A 20,038-nucleotide genomic window follows, 5' to 3' on the forward strand; every position below is an offset into this window, starting at 1 on the left:
TAGTGTACATGAATCGAACTGGCAAATCAAACAGAGTAACGGCTCAATACTCGATTATGAGCAACAATTTATTACTCGTTGCAGATCTCTGATAGATATGTATGTATATTATATCTCATCCGATACAAGTGAAAGCCAAAAAACGTGACTAGAGTAATAAAGGTAAGTGTATTCATAGCGGGTGCGTCTCCATGGTAACTAGAATTCTTCGCGGAACCGACAGATACCTTATCGGTGCTATTTTAGCCAGATTGTCACCCATATCGTTTTCCTCAATACCCTTGCACCAACGGATTCGTTCTGGCTTGCAGTACCTTGTAGATACAGCATTAAAATTTTCTGTGCACTCCAGTATCATTGTAGATTACATTTAAAGCGATACTACCTAGAGTGCAGATTGACTGTCGTTAAAAATAACAATTCGTTCTATTAAAAGTTTTAAGCAAATTTTTTTAACTCTGCCGATATTGATTAATGATTTCCATAAATACATAAGGGGTATTCGCTTGCTCTTGCAAGATTGCAGATTGCAAAAATACTATACCGAAATATGCAAGGGCACGAGAGCACCCATTGCAGAATCTAGTGATATATGAACGGCTTATTCGGTCAATTTATTGTGAATGACTATTATGCATGGCTATTGTGAATTGGCGCACCTTCTGCATACATTTTTAATAAAAAAAAAAACTGGAACAAATGTTTATAATTCTAATAGAAATTATAAAATCTATTTAAAATTTACCTTCCTCACCAATTTAACGTCAAAATATGTCTTTATGTAAAATGACAACTAAAACAAGGTTGCAATTAAATTTTTGCGTGACATTGCACGCAAATATACATAGGTTTTGGTCCGACATATTTTACAGCCATTGCAAATAATTTTCTGCGTATGTTTGTTGTTGTGCCGGTGCAGCAAGAGGAAATATATGCTATTCTTGCACCGTGCAAGGGTTTTGCAAGAGCAAGTGAATACCCCTATAGTTTTATTTTCACGGTGTTTAAATATGTATTAGCGATACTTAGCATTCCATTAAAAAATGTATCAGAATTAGCGAACAAAAAATTTGTAAATTAACTCAATTTTTAAACTTTATCCGATATTATTCATTCATTCTAATATCTTTGGTAAGTTTTAGCAAATTTCCTATAATTAACAAAAACTGTATTGTATAAGCCCCTTGTAATCGTAAATTTCCATTTTTTATGTTATGCGAGAGGGTTAAAGTCGATTATTAGTATATAAAAAGTGTGGTTATCTCTAAAAAACTTTACTCCATTCGTCGTACTTTTAATTCGAACGTGGTGTGCTCAGATTTTTCTGGTTGTCTTAGAACTTTAAAGCATTTATTGAGTTTTTGTGTTTTGCACGTTTTAGTGTACTGACATTGGCATTTAATACTTCTTAATAAATACTTTGAAAGCTTATTTACGACAGAGAAAAACAAAACAACGTAAGTAAAATTATCTTATAAGCATTACATAATGTGGACCGGTATTTGCCGGCGAATATCTGGAATATTCGATTTGGTTTATATTCAAATGTAAAATATGTACATATACATATATCGTTTATTTAGGAGAAAATATCTTCCATCTATTTAGTATCACAAGTTGTTATAAAAATTAAAAATTTTAAACTTGTAATGAAAGTAACAAAAATAAAAAAAAGAAATTACATATGAGTTGATCTTTGGTCATTTAAAAGATGTTAAACTTGTAAATGCATTACTAAATAACATTCATCTTGTTTCAAAAGTGGAGAACAAATATGGAAATGTTCAAACTATGTTGTGAAATATGTGTTATGTAGGCATGATTGTAAAAGCACGTGTATATACTTGTTAAACTAGTGGGTCTTAATGTATATTAATAGTTTGCATAAAAATTCTTGCAGAATTTCATATAATTTAAATTCGGTTTTATGGTCAATAAACCAATACATTAGAGAAATAAAATCAAATATATAAATCCGACCGTCTTAACCTCAAAATATATTGCTTAGATCCCAATTTTGTAGAGATTTTTTGGATGTACATATGTATGTATGTACGTATATTCCTATACCAATATAGAAGGCATAGTTGGTTTCATAATATTTAGTATAAATTTCAATAACACTGTGGAACATTTTTGGGATTATTGTCTGGGGGGTGAGAAATTCCAAGTCAGGGTGATGGTACTAGGTCAGTATAGTAAAACCCTCAAAGGGTTTGGCGTTCGTATGTGTCAGTTTATTTTATGACCTTTTAAATTTTTTCCTTATCTTGATGTTTTTTCGCGAACCACTTGTCCGATTTTGATGAAACAAATTTAGAAAAGTTAAGAATTACAATTTCTATTTGTTTTTATTCAAAAAAGTGTCATTTATCGCCTTTTGTTTTATAAATTTCCCCCAATAACTCCAGACTTCTGGTCATAACTACTAAAAAAATAAAGTAAGCATTTTTATTTTTTATTTATTTTTATTTTATTTATTTTAATAAATATTGCCTAAAAAAATTATAAAAGAGGCGATAAATGACACTTTTTTGAATAAAAACAAATAGAAATTGTAATTCTTAATTTTTCTAAATTTTTTCATCAAAATCGGACAAGTGGTTCGCGAAAAAACATCAAGATAAGGAAAAAATTTAAAAGGTCATAAAAAAAACTGACACATACGAACGCCAAACCCTTTGACCTAGTACCATCACCCTGACTTGGAACTTCTCACACCTCTCTCGGGAGAGAGCTGTCAAAACTCGCATTTTTTTATAACATTTGTCAATAATGCCACTGCTGAAAAATGTTAGATTGGGCATTTTATAAATAACTTTTGGGTAATTTTGCAGTTTCCACATTACCATTGAGGTATGAAAATAGCGCGTTACCGATATTATTTTTGGGTGCTCGTTTCCGCAGTAGGCCTATATCACCCGTATACAGTATCCGACAAAACTATGTATACCCCATGAAAGTTGAAAAGAAAATTATCATATCTTTTGAAAAGTGAAGTTTATTTTTTTGCATGGTTTTTGTTTTTGCTTATGAGTATACTACTTACAAAAAATTAAAATAATTTTCTGCATTTTAGTGTTAGTGACTGCAAAATACGCGGTAATCTGAAAAAGATAAATTCTTAGCAACGACAAAAGTATGTATACCCCAATAAATTTTTAGGTTACCTTCACACTAGAGCTTCAATATTTAGTGTTGCCACCCTTAGCATTAATTACTGCCAATAGACGTCGAGGCATGCTGTCAACCAAGTTTTGAAGAAGTGATTGGGGTATGTTTTCCCAGGAGTCTTTCAATTTATTAAAAATCTCGACTTTATTTGAACGGCAAGAAGATCGGTCAAGCTTGTCATCCAAATATTGCCATAAGTGCTCAATGGGGTTTAAGTCGGGGCTTTGGGCAGGCCATGGTAGGAGTTCTATCGATTTTTGTTCGAAGTATTCTTTTGCAACCCGACTTGTATGCTTGGGGTCGTTGTCCTGCTGGTATATGAAGTTATCCTGTATGCCCATTTTTTGCGTAGCTGGCTCCAAATTGGTACTTAACATTTGAACATAAGACTCCCCTGTCATTTTTCCTTCGATCATTACGAGATTTGAGAGACCACTGTAGCTAAAACAACCCCAAACCAATACATTTCCGCCTCCAAACTTTATGGTGCTTTGAATGCATTTACTCTGAAGCTTCTCGTGGCTCTTTCGCCAAACTTTTTGCCGTCCTTTAGTATTTTTAAACTCAAATTTGCTTTCATCACTCCAAATTACTTTTTTCCAAAAATTTGGTGGCATTTTGTAATATTTTTTTGCAAACTCCAATCGTGCCTTTAAATTTTTCTTGCTGATGAATGGTTTTTTAATCTTGTAGTGGCTGGAATACCCGTCTTCTCGAATTCTTCGTTGAATTGTTCGCTCGGAAACATCTATTTGAAGGCTTTGCTTAATAAATCGGGCTGATACAGTCGGATCTTTTTTCACTTCTCTCACTATTTTTGTCTCTTCGCGCACTGTAGTTACTCTAGGGCGGCCTGATCTTGGAGCACTCTCTAGCCCACCATTTTTTTGGTAATTTTTTATCACTTTTTGGATTGTGGCCTTGCTTTTAGAATATTTGTTTGCAATTTTTCCGTACCCCATTCCATCTAAATGATCATGAACAATCAATTTTCGCAGGTCAACGCTTATTTCTGCAGATCTTGGCATTTCACTAAATAAAATCTTTATATTATTTACCCAAACACTTTTATCGTGTATAAAATCATGAAATTTTACCTTTGTCGAGTTTGTTTCTAAATATTTGCAAAAACTATTTACGCAAAGAAGCACTACGCACAAATATTGCCACGGTATACATAATTTTGTCGCCTGCAAAGTTCAACTGATCATTAACAAGTGCACATTCTGCAAGCAAAACAAAAGCTAACGGTAAATATCATACCGTTATTATTTGTCAACTTACAGTGTGCACTTACCGTATGTACAATTTTTTAATTGTTGAACTTTTGAAAAAAATATTCAAAGAACAATATAAAATGTGCTGGGGTATACATAGTTTTGTCGGATACTGTATATATAAATAATTTTACAAACTACTGACTTCTAATTTTACAAAACTTCTACAACGCACTAATTTTGGCAGTTCGTTTTAGACCTGTTCTTCTGGCATTCCGACTTTTTCACTAACTGCTGGTTGACGGCACCCTGATTGTGTTTTGTTGCCAGCTCAGAAAACCAGATCAGAGCAGTAGCCCTTGGAGGTAACTCCAATCTGCTCATTGGGTTTGGCCCTTTGTGGAGATTCGTGGTGGTTGTGGTTAAAACCCAAATCACGGGAAGAACTGACTTTTTCGATAATTATTAATGCTACGAAGCACCACATACTTTTCATTCAACACATTTAAATTTCCCGTTTCCTTGTAATTTTCATTATTTTATTTTATTAGTGATGTGAAACAGCGGTAACAATATGGCTTTTCCAGTTGATCCAATTGTTAAACGTCAAACCGAACTGTCAAAGGGTTTGGGGGATATTGGGTTGTCTAAAAAGTCTTGCGGTATTTTATTAAAAATTCAATAAAAATACCGCAAGACTTTTTTGACAAACCAATATATGTACATATGCCCAATTCACTTTCAGACATTTGTTTTGACCACAAAGTTTGATGGACGCTGTTGCATAAATACGTTCACATAAAAATTTTTGACGCGAAGACAAGAAAAATTTAGCACAACTCTCATCTTTTACGTTTTGCCGAACAACTCGGCATTTTTATTAGAGTAAGACTGAAAGCTAAGCGTTCATTCTGCGCTTCATTGTTTCAGTATGAATTGTCACGGAAAGCGAGGAAAGTTTTGTGTTAATGGGTTTTTACTCTTCCGAATAAAGTTATACGTTATAACGATTCGAAAAAATTGTAATAAAAGTCCATGAAAAAGTTTTTACACAAAATGTATTTTTTTATTCATTTCTGTATTGATTATTTTAAAAGAGTTTAGTCCTTGAAAATATCTATTACAAGAGGAACTGTTAACTGTGTATAGCTAACAAGTATGTAAATATTATTGACTTTTTTTTATAGATGCTTCGCTTACCACTCAGACTTGCTCGCGCAAACATTCAGCGGCAATTGTTTGTCCGCAGCTATGCAAAGGATGTGAAATTCGGACCCGAGGTGCGTGCATTGATGTTGCAAGGTGTTGATGTTCTTGCTGATGCTGTGGCTGTTACTATGGGTCCAAAAGGACGTAATGTTATTATTGAGCAATCTTGGGGTTCACCAAAAATAACCAAGGATGGTGTAACTGTTGCTAAATCTATTGAGTTAAAGGATAAATTCCAAAATATTGGTGCAAAACTGGTTCAAGATGTTGCTAATAATACAAATGAGGAAGCTGGTGATGGTACAACCACAGCTACAGTATTAGCGCGGGCAATTGCTAAAGAAGGTTTTGAAAAAATCTCCAAGGGAGCTAATCCAGTGGAAATCCGCCGAGGTGTTATGTTGGCTGTAGACAATGTTAAAGATCATTTAAAGGCAATGTCCCGCCCAGTTAGTACACCAGAAGAGATTGCGCAAGTCGCAACTATTTCTGCGAATGGAGACCAAGAGGTTGGAAATCTGATTAGCGAAGCTATGAAAAGAGTTGGTCGCGACGGTGTTATCACAGTTAAGGATGGCAAAACACTATTAGATGAATTAGAAGTAATTGAGGGCATGAAATTTGACAGAGGTTATATTTCTCCATATTTCATCAACTCCTCTAAGGGAGCTAAAGTAGAATTTCAAGATGCTTTAATTTTGTTGTCTGAAAAGAAAATTTCTTCAGTGCAAACCATTATCCCCGCACTTGAATTGGCTAATTCTCAACGTAAACCGTTGGTCATAATTGCTGAAGATATTGATGGTGAAGCCTTAAGCACACTTGTTGTGAATCGACTTAAGATTGGTTTGCAAGTCGCTGCCGTCAAAGCACCAGGTTTCGGTGATAACCGCAAATCTACACTTACTGATATGGCAATTGCATCTGGTGGCATCGTTTTTGGTGACGACGCAAATTTGGTTAAACTTGAAGATGTGCAAATAAACGATCTTGGCAAAGTTGGTGAAGTTGTCATAACCAAGGATGACACCTTACTACTTAAGGGAAAAGGCAAGAAGGAAGATATTAGTCGCCGTGTTGAACAAATTAAGGATCAAATTAATGAAACTACATCTGAATATGAAAAGGAAAAATTGCAGGAACGTTTGGCACGTCTAGCTTCTGGAGTAGCATTGTTGCGTGTCGGTGGATCAAGTGAAGTAGAAGTAAACGAAAAGAAGGATCGTGTACATGATGCGCTTAACGCTACTCGCGCTGCTGTAGAAGAAGGTATAGTTCCTGGAGGTGGTACTGCTCTATTGAGATGTATTCCAATTTTGGAGGGTCTCAAGGGATCTAACGAAGATCAGGTTAGTAACATATGAAATAATATTATATTGTAAAATTAAAACTAGTATATGTAATACCATAGAATATGGGTATCGAGATTGTGCGTCGCGCTCTTCGAATGCCTTGCATGACAATTGCTAAAAACGCTGGCGTTGATGGTGCAATGGTTGTAGCTAAGGTTGAAACAAAAGAAGGAGATTTTGGATATGATGCACTTAAGGCTGAATATGGAAACTTAATCGAGAAGGGCATTATTGATCCAACGAAGGTAAGCCACATATAATTAAAAACTATAAAAAGGTATTTTACACTCTCTCATTTTATAGGTTGTTCGCACTGCTATCACTGACGCTTCTGGTGTAGCTTCCCTTTTGACCACAGCTGAAGCAGTTGTTACCGAAATTCCAAAGGAAGAGGCTGCTCCCGGTCTTGGTGGAATGGGCGGTATGGGCGGCATGGGTGGTATGGGTGGAATGGGAGGAATGATGTAAAATCTCTTCTATTATAAATGATTTCCATTGTTAAATATGTTTACATGTTATATATGTAAAATAATTATAAACTAGTTTTAAATACTGACCAATTATAAATTAGTGTCATCGAATTGCTACTGTTTGTTTATAAGTTGTTCTGAAAATTTATTAAAGGATTTAGAGTGGAAGCAAAGCTGACTAAATAAATTCCATATGCCTCATATATTGTCGGTAATAAAATGCTTAATTAAGTAGAAGATAAGGTTTTGCGTCTCACCAAAGAAAAATTAAGAAATCGTGTAAATTAAAAATTTTTTTATTGCATTTGGAACCGGCTGATTAATAACTACAAACAAGTTTCTTGAATTCAATTAAAATAGATGAAAATAAATAAGAATTGTGAAAATAAATTTAATTCATGAGTTTTAATATAATACGTACCTACCAGAGAGCTGCAACGAGTATGATTAAATCAGAACAAACAGTCGTGCCAAAAACACAATCAAATAAATTGAATTCATCATAGACAAAGAAATTTGAGCAATTCGAGTACCCGCCAGCGCCAACTGATTTGATGCAAAATGAACAACCTGTTCTTTCGCAATCACGATCGAGTGACCGGTATGGCTGGCTTCGGTTCAAGTCGTATCATGTCAGTTTATAGCATTGCGACGATTGTTTGAATTTATGTGAAACTACGAATAGAGCAAATTTTCTGCTAGATTGATTTGAATCATGTGGCAAAAAAATGTATCAGCTTTGAAATACATATATACAAACATTTGTTGTATGTATGTACTCGATGGAATTTCCATTATATACATGCATATACAATATAACATATGTATATGCAAACCGAACTCTGTCGATCATTTCAATCATTGAAGCATGAGTATGCATCGTTTCGGGTATTTTTTGCTAATGCGAACGTTTATAAACAAATCATGTATATATATATTTGTAAACGATGGACTTGCTTTACTGGAATGCATCCAAATAAACAACATAAACAACCTCCAGAACAATCTTCTGGACCTCTGCTTCAGCAATGTTGAGGGTTACGTGGACAAAACTCTACCTCTCGTTCTTGAGGACAAATATCATCGGGCCTTCAATGTCCTGGATGGACCAAATAGCAGACACCGGCCCGGGCATTAGCAATCTTTTCGCCTCATATTTCAAGACTACATTTTCCCCAAATACTAACGGCAATCAGCTCGTTGATGCTAACTCAAATGGATCGTCAACCAACGTTCACAGCTTAGAGGTCCAATACAATGATGTTCTCCAGCAGCTACTCAAACTAAACCCAAATAAAGGTGCCGGACCCGATGGGATACCAAACGTTTTCTTAAAAAACTGCGCGATCGAGCTTTGTGAGCCTCTCACTCATATTTTTAACAACTTTCTTCAATCAGGTAATTTCCCTCGTGCCTGGAAACTGTCTTATGTGAGTCCAATACACAAAAGTGGCCTAAGATCTGAAGTAACTAACTACAGGCCCATCTGCATCCAATCAGCATTAGCCGAGCTCTTCGAAAAGTTGGTTCTGCCCTAACTATCTCTAACCTTCAAGGATATCATCACTAAAAAACAACATGGATTTGTGTTTTTTGGATTCCTACTAGAACACTTATATTTAATTAAAGTTTGCAAAAGAGAATTGAACAAAGTTTCATTCGTTTCACTTTAACCACTAAACTCAATGCTTTGAATGCTAAGGGAAAACGTGAAGAATGTGCGAACTTTCGAGAAAATGTTTTCATGGTTTATCGAGAATCGTTGGGCTATTTACTGAGTAGACTGCATCACTTTCCGAATTCAAAACATTTCGATGGTTGCAATTTTCATCTCAGTCTGAATCAAAAGTGAAAAATGAACAAGTTGTTGAGACGATTCAGATTTTAGACTCGAAAAATGTTCATATTGACGACAACAAATTGATCGATCAGTTGGCAAATTTGAATGCGTTCTTGAAATCGAAAAAATTGGACCGAGAAATATCAGAAGAGTTTTTTGAATTTGTTCAAAATTCATGTTTGTAAGAATCATTTAAATATTTTTTACTTAAAAAAAAATAATATTAATAATAACAACATATACATAGCTACTTGTACAAGCAATTTGCGTATACATGGATTATACTGATTGTTGATACTGAACGAAGCGGACGTCCCATGTGAAACCGGTAAGGTTTAATATCACAACAAGGTTTAATATCACACAAGGAATCGCGGCAAAACGGTACATTTAACATAAATAGAGGAATAGCTGCAGTTTTGTTAAAAAGTTCTATTATAATTTGAGATAAGTGCAGAACAATGTAAGATTTAAACGGCTTTGATGAAATTTTTGGTGGTGCTGTCTTACCGCATCTGATACAGTCTCAGAATAGAACTGCAACCAAATACCCAGTGCATCACGAAAAAAAACCGATTAAGTGAGTATATCCCTGGCTCAATGATAGGGCTAAATTAATATTGGCTATAAATATAGAAGTTGGCGGAATTAATAATTAATTAACAGTTGTCATGAGGCAAATACTGTTGATGAAAATAAAAATTATGTAGATATGTATATCTCGGAAAGACATCATATAATCATTGGTTCAGAATTGTTCAACTACTATTATTTAGTGTAATTCCAATACACCTCAATTATGCCACGGCCCAGATTTAGTAATCAAAAAGATCGCAGTAAATTCTATTTGTAGCAACTGTTCTGACTGGAAGGTTTAATGAAGAAATTGTCCTTTTGCCTCTTACAGTTTTAAATTGAATTTGAAAATGACTATAATTAAAAAACTGTAAATATTATCTATAAAATTAAAAAAGATTTACCTTCCTTCATTAAAGTAAGTATTATCAACTAAAAACTTTGAAAATTAATAATTTCTTACAAGTTGAATATAGAATTAATAAAACAAAAAAGTCAAAATGTAGCAATATATTTTATTTGTGCTCAATAGCAAATCGAAGAAAATTATTTTCAAATTTGGAAGTAATTCACGGGGTTATTCTTACACCGGGAATAAAGTTTCCGTTTTGATTCATAAATACAATGTTACCGTATTGAGTAGTTGATAATTAATGTATACCTTAGCAGCAGCAAAGCGTGGACGAGGTACTCTCAAAAAATATAAAACTTAATAAAAAAAAAGTTCTTTGAAAACAAAACATTTGAATTGTGTTCTTAATGCAGTTGTTAACAAAATTATATATTTTTTCATTTCAAGTGGACCATTAATATATTTACAGAAATGTTACGTAAATATTGGTAAACACACATTAAGAGTACTACAATGAAAATGTTTATGCAAATTATACTGTATTTGCTAAAAGTTGTGCAGCGATTGATTCGGCGTCACTCAAAGTGAGTTTGGAAGTAAATTTAGCTTTTTTACTAGATGGCTCTTCCGAGTCATCATCACCACTTAAACTCATTTCAGTTTCGTCTGCCTTACGATTCGAATCATATATTTTATCTGGATCAGGCAACCAGGATAAGTCGACGTCGTCTTCGCTTTCACTTTCAGCGGAATTGCTTTGTAAATTCTCATCTGTATGTTTTTTCAACTTTTCCTTCTGCAATTTGTGGCGTTGCTTAACAAGTTGTCTAAATCTTTCTTTGTCGTATTTATCTTCTTGTGATATAACTTTTTTCGCTATCTCAATGTTTATTCCACCATCTTTGTTTTCATATTCTTCCGGAAGTTCAGAACGCAACTGTTTTATATTATCAATTATGACGTTTCCATCATCATCGAAATTCATTTTCTCATTTGGTGCTATTTTTTTTCTTATCGCTTTTTTTGCAGCGGCAGCTTTCGTTAAGATTTTGTTTTTCTTGGGCAGTTCCAGAGTAACATCGTCCAAGTTGTTACATAGATCATGGTCGACTCGTTTAACTTTAAGGAAATCGTCATCGTTGTCTGAATCTTCGTGTACAAAATCATTTGATTCATTTACTATTTCAGCCTCCGAACCTTTCTTCTTTAAGAGACGCTCCAAAAACCGAACCCGGGGTGTAACAATGAGTCCTAATGATTTGGCATAGTTTTCAAGATTTAACTTAAATACATTAAAAACCTTTTTATTCTTCATTAGGAATATGGATTTAATATAGGATACAAAAGCTCGCTGTGCTGATGCTTTTAATTCGGTGTTTTGGGCCAATGCGGCTTCTATCTTTAGTCTGGGCGAAAATAACTTTTTCGGATCAATATGTATTTTTTTAATATGTATATTCTTGTCCTCCAATTCTTTTATCATACCTTGTTCCTCAGATGGTGTTAGGACCAGGAGACTTTCTCCACGTGCTTTATTTCTAGCAGTTCTTCCCGCTCTATGAATATATTGAACTGCGTCTTCTGGGCAATCCATTTGCACAACCCAATTGACTGTAGGAAAATCTAGCCCTCGCGATGCGATATCAGTGGCAAATAGTACAACATTACTTTTTCGCGTAAAATCATTATATATAGCAATTCTTCGATCCTGATGTAGTGTTCCATAAAGTGCAAGTAAACTTGTACCCGGTCGTAGTTTACAAAATATTTCGAAAATGTATTTCACCTGTTTGCAACTGCTAAAAAAAACGATAATTTTTTGTTTGAGATGATTTTTTATAAATGACCATAACATCGTAATTTTATCCTCCAATTCCATCACAACGTAATTTTGCTGTAGCAACTCTGGTATTATGTCTTCAGATTTTGACTTTTCTCCAATAAAGATTGGATCCAGCAAATTGAGTCTTGCAATATCTTTCACGGAATTTGTTTGTGTGGCAGAAAATAATAAAGTTTGACGATCGGTTGGAAAATGTTCGACTATTGCATTAATACTTTCTTCAAATCCCATATCCAGGCATCTATCTGCTTCGTCTAACACTAACATTTCAATGGTAGTTGCATTAAATAAGGGATTTTCATCCATATGCTGCAGCAGTCTACCAGGTGTACATATCAATATATTGCACTGATCCATTCTACTTCGTTCAAACTTCAAGTTCTTTCCACCAATTATCAAGCCAGCCGAGAAATCATGATATCTTCCTATTCGTTTCAAAGTCTCGAATATTTGATACGCTAGTTCACGAGTGGGAGAAATAACAATCGCGCATACTCCATCGGTGCGTGACCATTTGTTTAGATATAAGTGTTCGATAACCTGAAGATTTAAATTTGTAATTAAACGAATAAAAAAAATATTTATATTTACTTACTGGTATCAAGAAGGCAAGAGTCTTCCCACTTCCAGTAATCGCAGTTCCCATTACATCTTTTCCTTTTAATGCTGTCAATATACTTTTCCTTTGAATCTCTGTCGGGACAACATATTTGGAGTCCAGTAAGCCCTTTAATGTTTTTTGAGATAGAGGCATATCCACAAATTTTTTTATTTCATTTTCAAGCGGCATCGATTCATACTTTTGTTTCAATTCTTGTATTTCTCTATCAGTGCGAGCCACGCTGGTGGTACCATCATGCTTTTTAGCTTTGATTTTCATTCTATGTGATTATAGAATTGAAATAAAAATTACGTACGAAATAAACAAAACACTAGAATTGTACATATGTATGTCAACTACATGTGCTTAATGATAACATACTACTTTTATCGATTGCAATTTTGTACGCCTAATATCGACTCAACGATTCCAATACGACATTAATCTGTAACTCACCTATCGGCTAAGTCATCGGTTAATTACTCAACTTCTACAACTGCGTTACTAGAGATTAAGCGTGCGATTCTGTACTGTGATACAACTGTGAAATATTATATGTGTTTAACGTAGGTTCCTACTGTCGAACAGCTTAAATCTACGGTGCTCAGAAGCACAACGGGTCAATACAATGCGTTGATCAGCGCTCTGAAAACTGGGTAAACATTTTCAGTACCAATTGGCAGTGTGGCATGGACACACTAACCACCTTGGTAAGGTTCGAGACCCATCTAAAACCTCTACTCTGGACTGGCAGCCAGGTCCTTAGTCGCCTCTTACGACAGGCATGCCTTACCACGGGTATATTTGGTTCCCCCCCGAACCGAGGGGGTCCCCCCTACCCGCAGGGGGATGTACTGTGATACAGTCATAAGTCTCTAAATAAATAAAATAAAAATATATGTTGACTTGGTTTCATAATATTTACGAAATTTATGTAAAATTTATGATTTATTTTTAACTTTTTCGTGTTTGAGTTGAAATATAAAAAAAAACGACAATCGATTAACATGTATGATGATGTCTATTCAGTATTTTCAAAATGGCAAACAAGAGTTTTTTTTAGTTTTGCGACCTGCTAACTATCAGGTCTCAAATTTGAGTTAATATTTTGAGACTAACGCTAGAGACTGTTTAGTGAATAGTAACTAGTCAAAAATTGAGACTTTGCCTCAAAATGTCTCAAATAGTGACTAGAGACTCCTTTCAGAATTGCGCTATTAATTTCTAATATTTTGATGAAATGTTATTTTGCAGTTCTGGTGCGATATGTTCCTTTGTGTGAACTAAACATTGCAATTTGTTATCTGAATACATAGAATGTGTATTTTTATTTTGTGTGGGTAACTCTGGTAGAAAATATAATTTGACATCATTTTGCGAAAATTAAAAACTTTTTTATTAAGACTAGAATATGCGATTTATGCAAACAAATGTGTTTACAACGTCAAAAATAATAGTTCAAAACAAAAGAAATAAGTGCGAAATTAAATTGTATATATGTTCAATATAAAGAAATTTTTACGAACAAGGTATATGACAAATTAATAGTTTACAACAGAATTAAAAACAAATTTATTTTATGAAAATGTATACAAATAATATTTACACACAACATACTCCTCTTAATGGCATTATAAATAATATGATTGGTACATACTAGGTTTTTGCCATTTACGAATGACAGTGTGTGTTGTAATTTTTGTTATTGGCTTCGGGGCACTAACAAAGCATGTAAGTTGTAACTATTCCGTCCACGTAAGTAAATAAAAATTGTGGGTGTACTTTTTAAATACAATATGTATGGCGGATAAATGAAGTTCTGTAGATTAATTATTTATATATATACACATTATATATTATTACCTGCGCTGACTTAAGGTTTTTAAGATATTTGCATTTATGTTTGAAAAATTCAAGAATTTAAGTAAGTAATTTTTCGATTTATAATGAATTTTACATCTATTTAAGTTGTACACTTTTATATCCACTAAAACATAATCAAATTGCTTATACATTTATTTCAAATTAAAGAGAGGTGAAATACCTTTAAATCATAAATAGCCTGCCAGCCAAAAGCTAACTTTTCAAATTAAATACAGCTGAAATACCTCTAAATCATAATTAGGCTGCTAGCCAAACGTTAACTTTTTCTCTCGTTTCCTGCTCTTTGCTCGTCGACCGCTTCGCAGCTTCCGTTACCTTTGAACCTGAACCTTTTATCAATGTCCCCATACCATAAAGGAATTGCTCCGCAAGGAAGAAGGAGTAGGCAGGGAGAGGCATTGGCATCAACTACATGGCATGCGGCATGTCAGATTGCTAATGGGAGGATGGACAATCTCAGCAGGTTTAGATACGCAATCAACCTCACTAAGGATAAAATCTGACTACCGATCGAATTTTACGCTGGCCATTACAAGCTGAAGAAGCATTTGTAAAAGATGGGTCTAGCTTCTTGCGTAAATTGCCGGTTCTGCGACAGGGAGTCTGAAACACCAGATCACTTGCTAATTGACTGCACAGCAGTCTCTATATGCAAGCTTAAGGCCCTAAGATAAGATAAGATAAATAATTGAGGCATGCACTGCGACCATGGGTCTATTGTGCCCTCTCCTAACTCACAGAGACTCGCTTAGCCCCAGGGTTTCAGGCTCACTGTCGCAGAACCGACAGTTAGCGCAAGATGAAAGGCCCATGTTCGCTAAATGCCTTTTCAACTTGCAGTGGCCGGTGTAGAATGCGACCAGGAGCCTGAGTTTATATCTTGGGAGGTTTATTAACGACTCTTCTTCGTACGCGGACTCGCAATACCTGCACCTATTCCTTCCGACGTCTTCGAGCCGTCGGTGTACCACCTCATTGTACTATCCCTTAGCATTTGCTCAAGAGTGGGGTCGTTCCACTCCCTCTTGCCTCCGAGAGTAACCTTAAACCTCTTCGTGAAGTGGGTTGTTTTGCTAATGCCGTCCCTCGGGAGGAGGGCAATAGGAATATCGCCACTTATCCTCTCCATCCTCTGGGACGAAATTATCTTACCTTTGCCACAACCCTCTGCTGTTATCTGCAGAAGTGAGTGCTTGGCTACTTTACCTATTATTATGTGGAGCGGTGTGAGTTCCATCAGGACCTCCAGAGCGCCCGTCATGCACACACATGCTAGCCGCAAAGGCCCTTGGCTCCATGTTTCCAAATAAAGACATTTTTGCTTCGCTAGCTCCCAGCAGAATATTGGACTTTTTCAATATTGTAATAATCAATACCAGAAGCTCTCTCAGGATCGGGAAGGACATTTTCGATGCGTTCTATACCAAACGAGGTTTCAGGCAAAGCGATTCCCTTTCGAGTGAGTTCTTCATTCTACTCTTCGAGAAAATAATTCGAGCTGCAGAACTAAACAGAGACCATCATCAATAAGAGTGTACAACTGCTGGTGTACGCCGATGATATTGATATCATTGGCCTTAACAACCTCGCCGTTAGTTCTGCTTCTTCCAGAGTAGATAAGGAGCGAAGCACATGGGTATGGCGGTCATCAAACATCGCACTCGCGACTAGGCTCCCACGTCACTGTTGAATGTCATAACTTCGAAGTTGTGAATGATTTCGTCTATCTTGGTATCTATCTATTATCTATTATCTTGGAACTAGCATTAACATCAGTCAACGTCAGCTTAGAAATCCAACGCAAAATATATTTCTTCAACAGGTGCTACATCGGACTAAGTAGGCAATTGAGATGTAAAATCCTCTCTCGACGAACAAAGGCCAAACTATACAAGACACTCATCATCCCTGTCTATATGGTGCAGAGGCATAAATAATGACAACATCTGATGAGTCAGAAGAAGAGGAAGATCTCTACTCCGTTTGAAAGTCAAGATGGAGAAGAATCTGGCTATACTTGCAATCTCCAATTGGAGCCAAACAGCAAAAAGGAAGAACGTCTAGCTCGCCGTTGTAAAGTGGGCTATAAACGTGTAAGCGGTGTCTGTGCCAAAAAAGAAGAAAAAGAATATACATAATCTACCACAATCATGGTAATTCCATTTAAGCAAAATGTGAGGCTAAGTGGCGCATAGCCGAACCGCACAAACCTGTGCAAAAATTTTGTAAAAAGGAAGAAAATAATTCTAATCGTGTGATCGCACAAATAACACCAAAAGAGAAATTGGTGATAATGAGCACCAAAAGAGTCCCCATGTAAACGCCATTTAACTGTTAACTATTTCTAGTCAACAAAGTACTTCTGGAAAAGCGTTGCTTAACTCAAAATAACAGAAGAATAGAGCGTAAAAAGCTGAGATAGATGCTAGTTTCTGATAGTGAAATTTCTTCTAGCAGAAAATAGCTACGGCCATATGAAGAGGCAGCTGTTAAAGCACACGTGTATACAAGCGATATTTGATGTTGTCGACGTAGTTGAGGAATGACCTCTTGATGCCCCAATCTAAGCAGGCGACTGCATGGATGCTTTCTGCTTTGCTGCGACTCTGTTCTTTGGCGATAATCGCGGTCATTCCCGACGCCGATATCGTGCAATTATTAGCGAACGATGTGTTAAAAATTTCCTCTGGTGGTTGTGGGAAGGGAGTTTCGCGTTGTGTGATTGATTGTGGCAAAACCAACTACCTATGTGCTGTGGTGGCACTGTGCACTTTTAGGAAGTCATGCTGGTGGTTTGCTAGGCTCAGGTTGTGTGTGGAGGTCGAGAATGGCAAGTCCCCAAGTGTCTTCACTACTGGGGAGAGTTCGTTGTTCTCGTCGACGCTATCAAACAATACGCCGACGAGACTTCTGACGCAACTAACCCCCGACAAGCACTTTTCGCCATTTACAGTGGAGCCATCAAAATTTACTTCAAGTTTTTGCTCCCTACAAATTTTTAACTAGTTGTGAATAATACAATGCTAAGTTTAAGGTTTCACCAAATATTTGAAGTAGATGTTGAAGTAAGCAAATCTCACTTAAAAAAAAATCTAGTTTTTTCCTAGCTCCATTAAAGTTTTTCATTTGCTATGTTATTATGTTATGTATATTAGTTAAAAGAAGAAGAAAAAATACAAATTGTAAATAGATGTAAATTGTCCTATTATTATTAAAATCGGTTCAGTAATTTAGGAGTTTAATCCGGAAAATGTGTTTAAGGTTATACTATACACATATAATTTTTGTTTTTTGTTTTTCAGTCCGGTATAGCAATTTTAAAACTAAAAAAATAGTTTTCTAACTTTCGATTGCAGTTAGTCTAGTAAACAAAATTTCACATAAAAAAACTTAAATTTTGTTTATATAAACTTCGTATGCATTTAGATATGTACACATTTTATTCAGCAAATCAGTTGGACTAGGAATAACGTTTGAGTTGAAATTTCATATGAAAGACGAAATAATGCGTCGTAATATTTAGGAAAGCTTTCAGTATTATAAAATCTAAATGTGAATTGGAGGCGATGAAAACGTTGATATACCCCGACAAAGCTATCATGTGACCATAAGCTTACACCACCACGAGAGCTTTTACTCTAAGTCTTCTTGTATATTATTCAACCCCGGACAGTGCCAAGTTGTAAACATGCGCATTCGCTAACACATTTAGCTCCCGTTTTGCAATTGTCCTACAACAGACTTATCCACATTTTCCTACCAGAAGTGTAAATCTAAAAAAATGAAAAATATAGAATTAAATTATTATAACACATACAAATTATGATAGCATGATGTTGAAATTAAATGTGCTTGTAAAAAAACAAATACTCACTAAAATAGGAAAGTGTGGCCATTTTCGGAATTTGTTCAGTGCAAAAAAAGATTGCAAGTTATATATTTAGGGGGAAAAATCAATTGAGTATTTGCAAATACATCATTAACTTTAACCTTGTGCTGTAACTGAAGTTAAGTTTTAAAGTAGATTCGACGTTTAAGTTTAAAGTTTTATTACATCGTGACCTAATAATTAAAATCGTTGGGAAAATTGTTTGGTTTCTTCAATATGTTGCGAAACGTAAGTGTTAAATATAAGATTTTAAAACTTGTGCACAAATTTAGGTTCTGCTAGGAATATGTTGATGTAGTTCTTCAGAAAATGTTAAATATTTTCAGGATTTCTATGAATGTATGTAAAGCTATTTTCAATCAAATTTGTTTACTTTTATTCCATGCAGATTTGCCATCTTACTTTGTAATGTCTATAAAATCTGTCAAAAAATCAATAAATTTAAACTAATATATAATATGCTTTGTGCTATTTATACCAAAAATGTTTGAAGTTATAGTTATGTGTTTGTGTATGTATATTAAGGTGTTCGTTATTTCGTAAGTATTTTTTTCGGAAAAGTTTGAAGTTTTAGTTTTTGCTCTAAAAAAGGATCCAACGTACACATTTTATTTATTTCGATTTAAGCTGTGTCTAAATCATTATACTTTTCAAAAATATTTTACATGTGATTTTTTGGGATAAATAATGGGATAAATAATTTATCTGCAAAGAAAATAAACCTCTAATTTTGCAGTAGAAAATCAGTATTCTAATATTACATTTTCCTACCAAGTGTGTTGTTTTATAAAAAAAAATTAGTTTAAAAGTTATTGCGTATAACTTTTAAAGGAGTGAACAATTTAGTACTACAATATAATTTTTTTCATACTTATAGGTTTACTTATTTAAAGCAAAATATCGGAAAATTATGTGATGTATTGTAACTTGTATGGTTAAGGCGCGGTTTAAATTTAAAATTAATATTCAATTTACGTTGAATACTTTTTCATTGTAAAAATGAGTATGACAAAAATAAGATTCATTTGGAAAATAACGGACACCCTAATGTATATAATCACACAAGAAAAAGTTTGTATGTTCGTGCCCGCATCAGAAATATCCTTGCAGTATCCATCTCTATCTTTTTATCAACATATATGCATGCACTTACATATATCGAATTGGTGAAGCAATTCTGTAGTATTTATTGAAAGTAATAATAGTTCAAAGCACAATAAATACTCGTATTCCTTATCCGTGATAATTCTCGCCAAATAATATCTACCAGCTTTCATACATTGATACAGAAAACCAAACAATACTAGAGTATGGATATGATGTAGATATACACACAGGGTTTTAAACGTAAAATAAAATATAGAGAAGCCGTTGTATGCACTCTCTTACTAAATCTTTGTTGAACATTCACATGCACTCTTCTTGACTTTTTATGTAACCTGTTGTCAGTTAGCACCATCTCAAACACCTTTTGTGATGTAAATATGTATTTCTAAATAGTGTTACATATTGGAGGTTTGAGAATTTTTTGTATTTATAAGCCGATCTAATCGGTGTACTAAATTTATGATAGAAAGGTCTTAGATGCCTTCGGTTTGATTTTGAAAGATAAATATCATCAATGAAGCGAT

The 20,038-nt window shown here is 34.7% G+C and overlaps 3 protein-coding genes across 6 annotated transcripts in view; 2 read left to right on the top strand and 1 right to left on the bottom strand.

Annotated features, from left to right (window-relative positions):
- The first annotated feature begins 1,276 nt into the window (after nucleotides 1–1,276).
- LOC105222183 (60 kDa heat shock protein, mitochondrial) lies at nucleotides 1,277–7,533 on the top strand. Its single transcript, NM_001317412.1, is given in 4 exon segments — nucleotides 1,277–1,457; nucleotides 5,579–6,949; nucleotides 7,012–7,197; nucleotides 7,256–7,533. Coding segments are annotated over 3 exon segments (1,722 nt in total). The 5' UTR covers nucleotides 1,277–1,457; the 3' UTR covers nucleotides 7,421–7,533.
- Nucleotides 7,534–10,333: 2,800 nt separating this feature from the next.
- Nucleotides 10,334–13,011, bottom strand: LOC105222182 (probable ATP-dependent RNA helicase DDX10). The gene is made up of 2 exons (XM_011199394.4): nucleotides 12,629–13,011; nucleotides 10,334–12,573 (listed from the first exon to the last, which is right to left on the bottom strand). Exons 1-2 carry the CDS (start codon nucleotides 12,911–12,913, stop codon nucleotides 10,723–10,725), a joined length of 2,136 nt encoding a protein of 711 aa, XP_011197696.2. The 5' UTR covers nucleotides 12,914–13,011; the 3' UTR covers nucleotides 10,334–10,722.
- A 917-nt stretch (nucleotides 13,012–13,928) lies between these two features.
- LOC105222181 (syntaxin-binding protein 5) overlaps nucleotides 13,929–20,038 on the top strand; it is a 61,374-nt gene continuing 55,264 nt past the window's right edge. For 2 of the 4 annotated variants that reach the window (XM_049454603.1, XM_049454602.1), the window contains exon 1: nucleotides 13,970–14,163. The gene's annotated coding sequence lies outside the window, so the exon portion shown is untranslated. Of the gene's footprint in view, nucleotides 14,164–18,170; nucleotides 18,636–20,038 lie in introns of those variants that run through there. The other 2 variants (XM_049454600.1, XM_049454601.1) reach the window with 2 other exon arrangements.

Source organism: Bactrocera dorsalis, chromosome 4 (genome assembly GCF_023373825.1).
Source record: "Bactrocera dorsalis isolate Fly_Bdor chromosome 4, ASM2337382v1, whole genome shotgun sequence".
In the NCBI taxonomy this organism is placed as follows: domain Eukaryota; kingdom Metazoa; phylum Arthropoda; class Insecta; order Diptera; family Tephritidae; genus Bactrocera; species Bactrocera dorsalis.